Below are 13,072 nucleotides of genomic sequence, written 5' to 3'. Positions count from 1 at the left end.
TTATCTTGTCATCTACCTACAACTACCTAGTCTGTGATATCAGTTAGCTGGAAGTGAACGTTATCTTGTCATCTACCTACAACTACCTAGTCTGTGATATCAGTTAGCTGAAAGTGAACGTTAACTTGTCATCTACCTACAACTACCTACTATGTGATATCAGTTAGCTGGAAGTGGATGTTAACTTGTCATCTACCAACAACTACCTAGTCTGTGATATCAGTTAGCTGGAAGTGAACGTTATCTTGTCATCTACCTACAACTACCTAGTCTGTGATATCAGTTAGCTGAAAGTGAACGTTAACTTGTCATCTACCTACAACTACCTACTATGTGATATCAGTTAACTGAAAGCGAACGTTAACTTGTCATCTACCAACAACTACCTATTCTGTGATATCAGTTAGCTGAAAGTGAACGTTAACTTGTCATCTACCTACAACTACCTACTATGTGATATCAGTTAGCTGAAAGTGAACGTTATCTTGTCATCTACCTACAACTACCTAGTCTGTGATATCAGTTAGCTGAAAGTGAACGTTATCTTGTCATCTACCTACAACTACCTAGTCTGTGATATCAGTTAACTGAAAGTGAACGTTAACTTGTCATCTACCTACAACTACCTACTATGTGATATCAGTTAACTGGAAGTGGATGTTAACTTGTCATCTACCAACAACTACCTAGTCTGTGATATCAGTTAGCTGGAAGTGAACGTTATCTTGTCATCTACCTACAACTACCTAGTCTGTGATATCTGTTAGCTGAAAGTGAACGTTAACTTTTTATCTACCAACAACTACCTAGTCTGTGATATCTGTTAGCTGAAAGCGAACGTTAACTTGTCATCTACCTACAACTACCTACTATGTGATATCAGTTAGCTGGAAGTGGATGTTAATTTGTCATCTACCAACAACTACCTAGTCTGTGATATCAATTAGCTGGAAGCGGACGATGACTTGACATCTACCTACAACTACCTAGTCTGTGATATCAGTTAGCTGAAAGCGAACGTTAACTTGTCATTTACCTACAACTACCTAGTCTGTGATATCAGTTAGCTGGAAGAGAACGTTAACTTGTCATCTACCAACAACTACCTAGTCTGTGATATCACCATCCGCTGTAAGTAATCGTAAACTTGTCATCATCCAACTAACCAGAGTTTGACACCTTAAAAACAATATATGTTTAATTCGGCGAGTATTTGTCTTTCTCAAATAGATTAACTAATATTTCCACAAGGGCCTACAAGATCCTCTAACCTCGTCTTATCGTTCTATGTATTTCGCATTGCTTTTATTTATTGTTTTGTATCCTTGTTATTTTATTGGTGAATCAACCACGATGGTTCGTAATGTTCTTATTTAGAATTGTCAGTACGAACATGAATCTCTGTATGAAGCTACAGTTGGAATATCTTGTATATATTTATATTATTTATCGAAAGGTATATTTTGATATTGACGGTATTTTAGAACCAATAATTTAGACTGGAGAAAATTTTGACAGCGTAACGACAGTGATCCGAATTAATATAATAAAAACACGGTAGAATCGGTTTAAGTCGGTCTGAATATGGTGTAAAAACAAACTCTTTACAACTATTTAGTATCAGGGTAAGACTATTACATACTAAGCCTGATCGATGGGGGTGATATTACCCTCCCACAGGCAGCCAATACCAGGTTGCAATTAGAGAGTGAGGTAGGCCTACCACATGTATGTTTACTCTAAACACCACTTTGCTTATAAATGCCATTTTTTGCTTATGAGAAAAGATCACACTATGGAGTGTAAACAGGGCGTCATGTGACACCCCCTCCCACAGGCAGTAAATATCTTGATACTATAAGAGATGGGGGGGGGGGGGGGGGGGAGAAACTGTTTAGTCTGTTCCACTGTGCAGTGTGCAATGAGGGAAATTTTGTCAGGACGGCCTCGAGTTCGATGTGTTGGTGTTTCCGGTCGGTGTGTTTAGTTTTTCAAGGCTAGCTACATCAGGAAATACACGATTAAAAACTTCTCTACAGAAACTAACTATTCAAATAAATCTCCTTTAAGAATATAAAAATAAAACCACTAATCCCAGGCGACTCGTTATTTACCAAAACTAGAAAACAGAACAATATAAAATCCCAGGTCGACCTTTCTAGATTAATCTTATACACTATACAATAAACAACAAATCAACGTTATCAAAATTCATCGTAACTGAAAACGAGTTTTTGTATATTTTACAGATATTACCATATCTCTGAATGATTCACGATTATAAAATTTATACTAATTATTAATTTCTTGTATTGTTTTATTTTGTATCAATGTTTGGCTACATGGACTGAATGTTACACAGGTTCAATGTTACACAGGTTCAATGTTACACAGGTTCAATGTTACACAGGTTCAATGTTACACAGGTTCAATGTTACACAGGTTCAATGTTACACAGGTTCAATGTTACACAGGTTCAATGTTACACAGGTTCAATATTACACAGGTTCAATGTTACACAGGTTCAATGTTACACAGGTTCAATGTTACACAGGTTCAATTTTAATAAAAAGAAAACGACGGAATCTAAGACTGTCAATACGCGAATAGACGAGTTACGGTGTCCGGTGTGGTGCACGGTGCGGGATACACGGTACATTAGAAAATACAAATACAAATCACCGTGTCCGGACCCTACCTCGTGTGTTCACTTCTATTATTTGAATTTGTATCGATAACCCACATCGGACACCACACCGAACACCACACCGGACACCGTAACTCGTCTATTCGCGGCTTCAGACAGCAAAAACATTAAAAACCCACATTTCGGAAACCGGAAGACGAAAGAACCGACCTACAGACTTGAAATTGTGTTTTAAAACAAACAGGAATAAAAGGTTAAATTCTAGAAATATAGTTTTCTATTGTCTCTGAATCAATTAAAGTTATATTTTAAACTTGAACGTGATCGACACACAGACTTATGACAAACTAACATCAAATAATACCAGTTACTCAATATTAACTATATAATACAGTAAAAAACAGGTAGTTAAAATATCAATAATTCTACTCAAACTAGGAAATACAAGAGAACAATACGTCACAGTTTCTAGACTCGTGTGTCTTAAAATATATTTCTATACTATTTAAATTTAAGATAAAAACGAAGACGTAGTTCTTCTACTTTTAAACTCAGTCAATCGTTGGATGTTGAAAAACTCACGTTTTGGCCTACGACAAAAAATTGATTTTAAGATCGGTTTTACTAATTATATCATATTTTATCATATCTTAGCATAGATCTTTCCCAGAATATCATTACCCATTAACAGCTGGGTCGATTTTCGCGAATTCTGACCGAGCTTAGAACCCACGTTATTCTAACACTCTAACCGACTGTGTTACAACCCTTCTTATAACGGAGGAGGAGAAACAGTTTATTAAACCTAAATAGCCTGGTTTCATCGACATCAGAATAACTCAACACAACTCAGACCGCTCTGTAGGGTGCCTGTCTAACAATCATATTAATGAGACAACTGACTATTTTATTCTAAGATCTACGATAATGACAGGAAACAACCTACAGAATCCAACAATATCAGGCATTGTTACTTGATTCCTCTTATAATAGCATAATACTAGTTCCTTATAACCAGATAGTCCTACACAATGTACAGAGGACCGTCTATATCTCTAGGTCTATATCTCTAGGTCTATAGGTCTATATCTCTAGGTCTATATCTTGAGGTCTATATCTTGTCTGGACACGATTTATTTCTACAATGTATCGCTATATAAATAGATTATTTTATCATCTATGATGAAATTTGACTCAATATCTAACCATTGTCGTACATTCAAAATTACATTTTACCATTGTCAGAATTACATTTTACCATTGTCAGAATTACATTTTACATTTTACCATTGTAAGAATTACATTTTACCATTGTCAGAATTACATTTTACATTTTACCATTGTCAGAATTACATTTTACATTTTACCATTGTAAGAATTACATTTTATCATTGTCAGAATTACATTTTACATTTTACCATTGTAAGAATTACATTTTATCATTGTCAGAATTACATTTTACATTTTACCATTGTAAGAATTACATTTTACATTTTACCATTGTAAGAATTACATTTTACATTTTACCATTGTAAGAATTACATTTTACCATTGTCAGAATTACATTTTACATTTTACCATTGTAAGAATTACATTTTATCATTGTCAGAATTACATTTTACATTTTACCATTGTCAGAATTACATTTTACATTTTACCATTGTAAGAATTACATTTTACATTTTACCATTGTCAGAATTACATTTTACATTTTACCATTGTCAGAATTACATTTTACCATTGTCAGAATTACATTTTACATTTTACCATTGTAAGAATTACATTTTACATTTTACCATTGTCAGAATTACATTTTACATTTTACCATTGTCAGAATTACATTTTACATTTTACCATTGTCAGAATTACATTTTACATTTTACCATTGTCAGAATTACATTTTACCATTGTCAGAATTACATTTTACATTTTACCATTGTAAGAATTACATTTTACCATTGTCAGAATTACATTTTACATTTTACCATTGTCAGAATTACATTTTACATTTTACCATTGTAAGAATTACATTTTACCATTGTAAGAATTACATTTTACCATTGTCAGAATTACATTTTACCATTGTCAGAATTACATTTTACATTTTACCATTGTCAGAATTACATTTTACCATTGTCAGAATTACATTTTACCATTGTCAGAATTACATTTTACCATTGTCAGAATTACATTTTACATTTTACCATTGTAAGAATTACATTTTACCATTGTCAGAATTACATTTTACCATTGTCAGAATTACATTTTACCATTGTCAGAATTACACTTTACTATTGTCAGAATTACATTTTACCATTGTCAGAATTACATTTTACCATTGTCAGAATTACATTTTACATTTTACCATTGTCAGAATTACATTTTACCATTGTCAGAATTACATTTTACCATTGTCAGAATTACATTTTACATTTTACCATTGTAAGAATTACATTTTACCATTGTCAGAATTACATTTTACCATTGTCAGAATTACATTTTACATTTTACCATTGTCAGAATTACACTTTACCATTGTCAGAATTACACTTTACTATTGTCAGAATTACATTTTTGCCATTGTCAGAATTACACTTTACCATTGTCAGAATTACCAGTGATTGAATTTAACTCACAAATATTAAGGGACAGATTCACCATTTGTTTGATCAATCATACCTGAATCTTGGAAATAGGATTTTTTTTAAAACAAGACAGTGTTCACAACTCATTGTCAAAATTTGATTTGGGAAATCAATCCAGGTTTGAAAGTTAAAATGACGACTCATCTTTCGACTACGAAAATCGTGAAATGTAGCCTTTAAAAATCTCACTAAAAGAAAGATGATGTCGCTGTTCCGCCAAAATTTCTATGGTTTCATGTTGTTACGATCTTTACTAGCCCATTCAGAATAACAACTACTAGAACAGTAGGTTATAAAACAATATTTCATTAAATATCTATTTTTATATTAGTCGTCTAAATGATTTATTTTCTATACCTACAATCTATATATCTCAATTTCTCTGATACAATCTATATATCTCAATTTCTTTGATACAATCTATATATCTCAATTTCTTTGATACAATCTATATATCTCAATTTCTCTGATACAATCTATATATCTCAATTTCTCTGATACAATCTATATATCTCAATTTCTCTGATACAATCTATATATCTCAATTTCTTTGATACAATCTATATATCTCAATCTCTTTGATACAATCTATATATCTCAATCTCTGATACAATCTATATATCTCAATTTCTTTGATACAATCTATATATCTCAATCTCTGATACAATCTATATATCTCAATTTCTTTGATACAATCTATATATCTCAATTTCTTTGATACAATCTATATATCTCAATTTCTCTGATACAATCTATATATCTCAATTTCTTTGTTACAATCTATATATCTCAATTTTTTTGATACAATCTATATATCTCAATCTGATACAATCTATATATCTCAATTTCTTTGATACAATCTATATATCTCAATCTCTGATACAATCTATATATCTCAATCTCTGATACAATCTATATATCTCAATCTCTGATACAATCTATATATCTCAATTTCTCTGATACAATCTATATATCTCAATTTCTTTGATACAATCTATATATCTCAATTTCTTTGTTACAATTTTCAGAGTTGACGTTAACTTGTGTAATGGTTCAGGTTTATAAACAATCAAAACAAACAATGTATCATTTGGTGTCAATATACGTTCTGCTTTCATACATACAGGACAAAACATAACGATAGCAAATTAAAATCTTTATAACAGTAACACTGCAAGTATCAATTATCATTATTCCATATTTTAATCAGACGTCTAGGTTCCCTGCAATCCCATCTAGAACTTAACTGAATTATTTCATGACTATTGTTAATATAAAAAAATCCCTAATCAGACATCTGTGGTTCCTACAATTCTACTAAAACTAAGTGTTTTATTGAATAAATCTATTGTAAAAACTGCTAACAAACTTAACTTTATATCTGCAATAGTTAACCTCGGAAACGTTCGTGTTAGGGTGATATGAGAATAAAATACCTTTACAAAACCACGGGCCTAGGTCATAAAATTAGAATTATATTATTATATTTCTTGGTGCCGTTAAATTTAATTCAGTTAGTATTTTCAAATTAAATCTAAAAGCAATCATATATATATAAAAACAATAAACATTCTATACACAAAAAATTTCTTATTATTCCTACATGAAATTCTTTTTTGTTTTGTTTTGTTTTGTTTTGTTTTGTTTTGTTTTGTTCTGTTCAATTCAGATAACCATAAAAATCAAATTACGCCATTATAAAAAAACCACGTTAACAGTCTTGAAACTTCGCCATGTTCATACGTGATTAATTTAAAGGAACAGTAGGCAATGTTTCCTTATTAAAAACATTGTAAATTATGATAAAATAGTAAGACGTGCGAAGATTTCTAAAATAATTTCAAAATCATTCTAATTCTCTTTCTTATTCTCTTTCTAATTCTCTTTCTAATTCTCTTTCTTATTCTCTTTCTAATTCTCTTTCTAATTCTCTTTCTAATTCTCTTTCTAATTCTCTTTCTAATTCTCTTTCTAATTCTCTTTCTAATTTTCTTTCTAATTCTCTTTCTAATTCTCTTTCTAATTCTCTTTCTAATTATCTTTCTTATTCTCTTTCTTATTCTCTTTCTAATTCTCTTTCTAATTCTCTTTCTAATTCTCTTTCTTATTTTCTTTCTAATTCTCTTTCTAATTCTCTTTCTAATTCTCTTTCTAATTCTCTTTCTAATTCTCTTTCTAATTCTCTTTCTTATTCTCTTTCTAATTCTCTTTCTAATTCTCTTTCTAATTCTTAATCTTTATATTAGTTTCCAACTCTATACCTTTTTCTAGTTTGGCTGTTCTAAGAAGTTCATTGGCTGCTACTAATGTTTGAAAATGTATTGTTTTTGAATTTCTGGTTACAATCGTTAGTTCTTGGTTTATTTATTTTCATATATTCGAGTAATAATAACAGAATTCTTCTTTACTCTTTAAGATGATAAAATAATGAATTTATTAAAAACTGTCAGAGTATATATTAAACATCAGGTGAACTTACCTGGTATCATAATAATACAACAGAATATCGTTATAATCCAAAAAAACATTCATTAAACGCCATAATATTCCATTAGTCATTGAAAAATGCTGAATATTTTTAAGAAATTCTAAGTTAACTGTATTTAATGAGGATTCTGTTAGTTAAACACCAGGTAAATTCACTGATTAATAAAATACTTTTATTGTCAAAGTTTAAGTTTTATCTTCAATCTAAGAAATAGTATTCTTTTAAATAAATTCATCCGGTAAATTACTCAAGAATATTGACTTTTAGATAAAAAATAAATAAACAAAAAAAATACAGTCTCCCTTTTAAAACATTCACAGAATAAAAAAATGTAGAATAGTGACTTACCTTGCTTGGGTAACCTTCAATATCAAATTTCACCAAACCAAGTCCACAATCAACGAAACAGAAAGTTTATGAAGGCATGTAGTGAATCAGTCAGTTTACGGGTGATTTGACTAAAAGGAAGACAATCTTGCTTCTGAACCGTTTTTAAACTTAATTATTTTATCAGTGACTTGCAACCACGCAGAAATTATGATACACCGAATAAAAAAAACAAACTTGAAAGCTTTAGACGGTCTGTGTATAATTGCTTTTCTTTATGATGGATGACGTCGTCAATCATATTTTACTTGACCAATCAACTTAATCGCTTTTAATTGGCGCGAATGGCGTCGCTAAGGACGGCAGAAGTGAAGATATTGAAAGAGCGCGAGATAGTCAGAAGTAAATTATATGACAATGAGTTGTCTGTCTTGTAATAACCATCTATTACGTGAATCAAATTAGTTTCGTCCCTGATTTTTATTTCGTGAAAAGTGAATTAATATGTCACTATGGTGGGTTAATAACAACTTAAAGATATGGTGCCCTCAACAAATTAATTTTCTGATTGGTTGTAGAAGTCTAACTGATCAGAATATCTATCACTTCTGCCATTTTGTATTTCTATAATATTTAATATATTATTTAAAAAAGTGTGGCCTATATCTAGATCTATAGATACCCCATGTTAAGAATTCTCAAATAAACTGTAGATATTTTATTGTAAGGAATTGAGTTTTGGTTCAGGCTAATGTTATGACAGCCACCATATTTCTAACAACAAGATTTCCTATAAAAACACTCGGATTTGAATTCAAGTTTGTCACCCTTTTATTGTTGCTATCTTTCAAATAATATTTCAAACTAATATAATAATATGAAACCAAAATCACTTGTTACTGTCAAAATAAACTGGCAACATAATATAAAAATAGTGGTACGGGTACATGCCCAGATTCGGCCACCAAACGTTTTTTTTCTGTTGACATATTTATACTGGTGACTCCCTAGTCTTATAAAGAACTAATTGTATTGAATAGATGACACAGTAAACAGTTTTAAAATATATATATACTTAATACCAATTATCTAAAAAAACTTTCTAAATCTTGTTTTTATTATAACTGTACCAATTGTGAAATATCTTTCAGATTGTCGAGACGGTGTTAATTCTTTTAATCCACTTCTTTCAAAATTCAAAGGAAACGAAGAAATATAGTAGCCTACACGTGGGCATCTTCGCCAAGTCAAGCTATTACGAACTTCATACTATACCTTGACTACAATAGCTATTTTTCTTGTATTTCAGAAGTTTGTAAATGCAGCTGTTTGATTGTACATTAGTGAATACAGCCAATCAGAGGTCTGGACAGAAAGTCTGTAAAAAGTAAGTCATAATGTCAACAACCTTTCTGTCGAAGTCTCTGATTGGCTGTATTTGCTAGCGTAAAATACAATAAAATCACTGAATTCTGTGACACAAGAACAGTGGCTATTGCAGTCAAGGTCTAAGATAAAGTTAGTAATATATTGGCATTATGACAATGAAGGAAACGAAGAAATACTTTTATCAAATAGAAATATTCCTGATCTATTACCTCTTATCATTGAGTTCTTAAATATCTGTTTGCCCTCAAGTATTAGATTCGTCGAGGTATATGTTTTTATGTATTGGAGCTTTCCTGTAGTTGTTATACCGAAGCCTGATAAGACTTAGTGATTTTGTGTTGACTATAGAAATAATGTTTATAGTAGGTTGTAATGGATTAGAGATTAATTTGACAGATTTGATCAATGAATGGAAATTATTGAATTTAATTTATTTCAATTTCCTTGTTGGTGAAAATTATCGCCTCCATTATTCAATATCAAGGTTGATAAACGTGTTGTTTTTTACATTAATGTCGACTTTGACAATATCCAGTCGTTTGACAAATATAAACAAACACGAAAATACAGAACAGTCGCCTGAAAGAAAGAGTTCACGTAATGGTGTAAAACAGATATCATTAAGTGAAATTTGGAAGAAAAATTCTACAACTCACTGATTTATTCTGGTTTATTTCCGATGAGGTTTACTATTATATGATATCTTCTCGTTTGTTCTGTGATAAGACAAGATAAGATCAGGCGTGTGAACTTTATAGAGACAACATTACTACAAAACTGTTGTGGTTATGGTTTCTGAGCTTGATGTCCCATGAGGCGATGACATCTATTGAGTATGTAGAGGTACGAGGAGTGAATGGAAAGTAAAACCGACAGCCCCCTCTGTTCTTAAATAAAGTTGGAAGCCTATAAATCAACTAACTCTGCTTAAAGAATTTCAAATTCAAAACTAACATATTTTTAATAATAGAACGGATTTGGTGCATTCTGACTCATATTTCTAAATTTGAAGAAAATTTGTGAAATTTAGTTTTACTTTTTACTTTTCTGCACCCTGATTGAACTAATTGATACCCAAATCAAAGTGCAGTATCAACTACCATCGAATGAAGGACAGAGAGCCAGGTCGAGACCGAGGCCGGGATATATTTTTGCGTTCAGCTGACAGTTACACTCTGTCACTCTCGTTCTAACCGTTAAATCAATTTTATTTATGTTAACAGAGCTTCTTAGGCAATGGTGTTATGACGTCACTACCTGTTTGTCAACCAAACTTCTCTTATGAATAATCCAGTTCAACCAACTTAACAATACGCTTTGGTAGAAGTTATCAGTTAGTTCTTCTTTCCAACCTTCTTTTATATTTGATAGAGTTATCTCCCTTCAGTAATAGAGCTATCAGTTTATAGTTCTCAAGCTATATTCAGTTCACTGCCGTATTGGATTAGTCAGACGTTAAAATTAATTTTCTCTTCAACCAAGTTATGTTTGGAAGAGTTATTGCCCTTTAATCGCTTAGGTTAATAGATAGTTGAATTCCTGTTCCCATCCCATATACAACCTCCTGTTCCCATCCCATATACAACCTCCTGTTCCCATCCCATATACAACCTCCTGTTCCCATCCCATATACAACCCCCTGTTCCCATCCCATATACATCCCCCTGTTCCCATCCCATATACAACCTCCTGTTCCCATCCCATATACAACCTCCTGTTCCCATCCCATATACAACCTCCTGTTCCCATCCCATATACAACCTCCTGTTCCCATCCCATATACAACCCCCTGTTCCCATCCCATATACATCCCCCTGTTCCCATCCCATATACAACCTCCTGTTCCCATCCCATATACAACCTCCTGTTCCCATCCCATATATCGAATGAATTCTCTTTAGAACACACCCTTCTCCGTCAAATCAAAGTTTTTTAAAATGTTTAATCACAAGCGAGTTCTTTCTACATTTTCAAGTTTATCCATATCAATGTAAATTGTATGTTTCAGAAAGATTACAGCTTCTACTAACATCAAATCAAATAAGTTTTATTTATTGGGGGATGTTTAAAACCCACAAACTTTATAGAGAAAATGAGAAAAGAAGAGAAGCTGAAAATATCTTAATACAAAAACTAAAACGCCTTGAATCTTGGTTTATCACAGATGGCGATTTGGTTTATTATTTCACCGTCGTCTGTTTTGGTCAGGCATACCATATAAGGTCAAACGGTCAAGAGCCTATTGTATTTGTTTGTATTAGTATTGTCAAGGAATATAATTGTGATAGGAAAGAATGAGTAAATGACGAAATAGTTCAATAAAAAAACAAGCTATAATTTATTGAGAGGAAATGATTTTTAATAAGTTTTACAATAGACAATATACAGATATAGTTTTTAATATTTCTAGAGTCAAATCATTTTTTTTATAATCAAATTGGGTTGGAAATATTGCAGTTTTGTTTTTTCTTTTCTAATAATTTCAGCTCTCGTTGTAAGTTAACAAGTATTCTACTACAGTCTCGTTCTAATGACGTTATTTTTAACCAATCTCCAGTCAATGATTTGGTTGTTTATTTATCCAGTGTTTTGAAAGATATTGGCAACTAAAATGAAATTTAAAATCTTCTGCTCTCTAGTCATTGTAGCTGTATTTGTAGATTGTAGCTGTATTTGTATATTTGTGACAGTTTCAAATTTTCTCTTGTTGTTTCTTTTCAATGTCTATATTTATATCAATAACAACAATAACAAAGTTTGGTCGAGGATTCGCTCTGTAAAATATAAAATATATATAAATAAGCCAAGTAATAACGATACGAGTGTCAAAACAAACCCAAATTCCAAAACAACATAATGCCGAAACATTGGTAGCAATCAAAGAACATCTCATATGAGGAAGTATATCAATTATAACTGAGTAAGTATTTCATAATGGAAAGTGATATCAGATGTCTAGAAGAGTAAAATCAGTATCGAACTGTAAGTTGAAATATGTAAAAGTATCAATAAGTATTCTCTGGATAGGCCTAATTCAATAATAATAATAATGATAATGATAATGATAATGATAATAATAATAATAATAATAATAATAATAATAATAATAATAATAATAATAATGATAATGATAATAATAATAGTGATAATAATAATAATAATAATAATAATAATAATAATAATAATAATAATAATAATAATAATAATAATGATAATAATAATGATAATGATAATAATAATAATAATGATAATAATAATAATAATAATAATAATAATAATAATAATAATAATAATAATAATAATAATAATAATAATAATAATAATGATGATAATAATGATAATAATGATAATAATAATAATAATAATAATAATAATGATGATAACAATAATAATAATAATAATAACAATAATAATAATAATAATAATGATAATAATAATAATGATAATAATAATAATTATAATAATAATAGTGATAATGATAATGATAATGATAATAATAATAATAATAATAATAATAATAATAAAAATAATAATGATAATAATAATAATGATGATAATAATGATAATAATAATAAT

At 30.3% G+C, this 13,072-nt stretch overlaps 2 protein-coding genes across 2 annotated transcripts in view; one reads left to right on the top strand and one right to left on the bottom strand.

The window, feature by feature from the left end:
- Positions 1–3,615, bottom strand: part of LOTGIDRAFT_175047 (hypothetical protein) — a gene marked incomplete at both ends in the record, with an annotated part of 39,200 nt that extends 35,585 nt beyond the window's left edge. Inside the window, one exon of the mRNA XM_009055165.1 lies at positions 3,594–3,615. Within this exon, the coding sequence (XP_009053413.1) occupies positions 3,594–3,615 (22 nt within the window). The remainder of the gene's footprint in view (positions 1–3,593) is intronic.
- A 214-nt stretch (positions 3,616–3,829) lies between these two features.
- On the top strand, positions 3,830–5,268 carry LOTGIDRAFT_144373 (hypothetical protein; the record flags this gene model as incomplete). Its single annotated transcript, XM_009055164.1, has 2 exons — positions 3,830–4,149; positions 4,482–5,268. The coding sequence occupies 2 exons, from the start codon at positions 3,830–3,832 to the stop codon at positions 5,266–5,268; spliced, it is 1,107 nt and encodes a 368-aa protein (XP_009053412.1).
- Between the last annotated feature and the right edge of the window lie 7,804 nt (positions 5,269–13,072).

The sequence above is a fragment of the Lottia gigantea genome (genome assembly GCF_000327385.1).
Source record: "Lottia gigantea unplaced genomic scaffold LOTGIsca_235, whole genome shotgun sequence".
Classification (NCBI taxonomy): Eukaryota; Metazoa; Mollusca; class Gastropoda; family Lottiidae; genus Lottia; species Lottia gigantea.
This window is presented reverse-complemented; position numbering and strand designations above follow the sequence as displayed.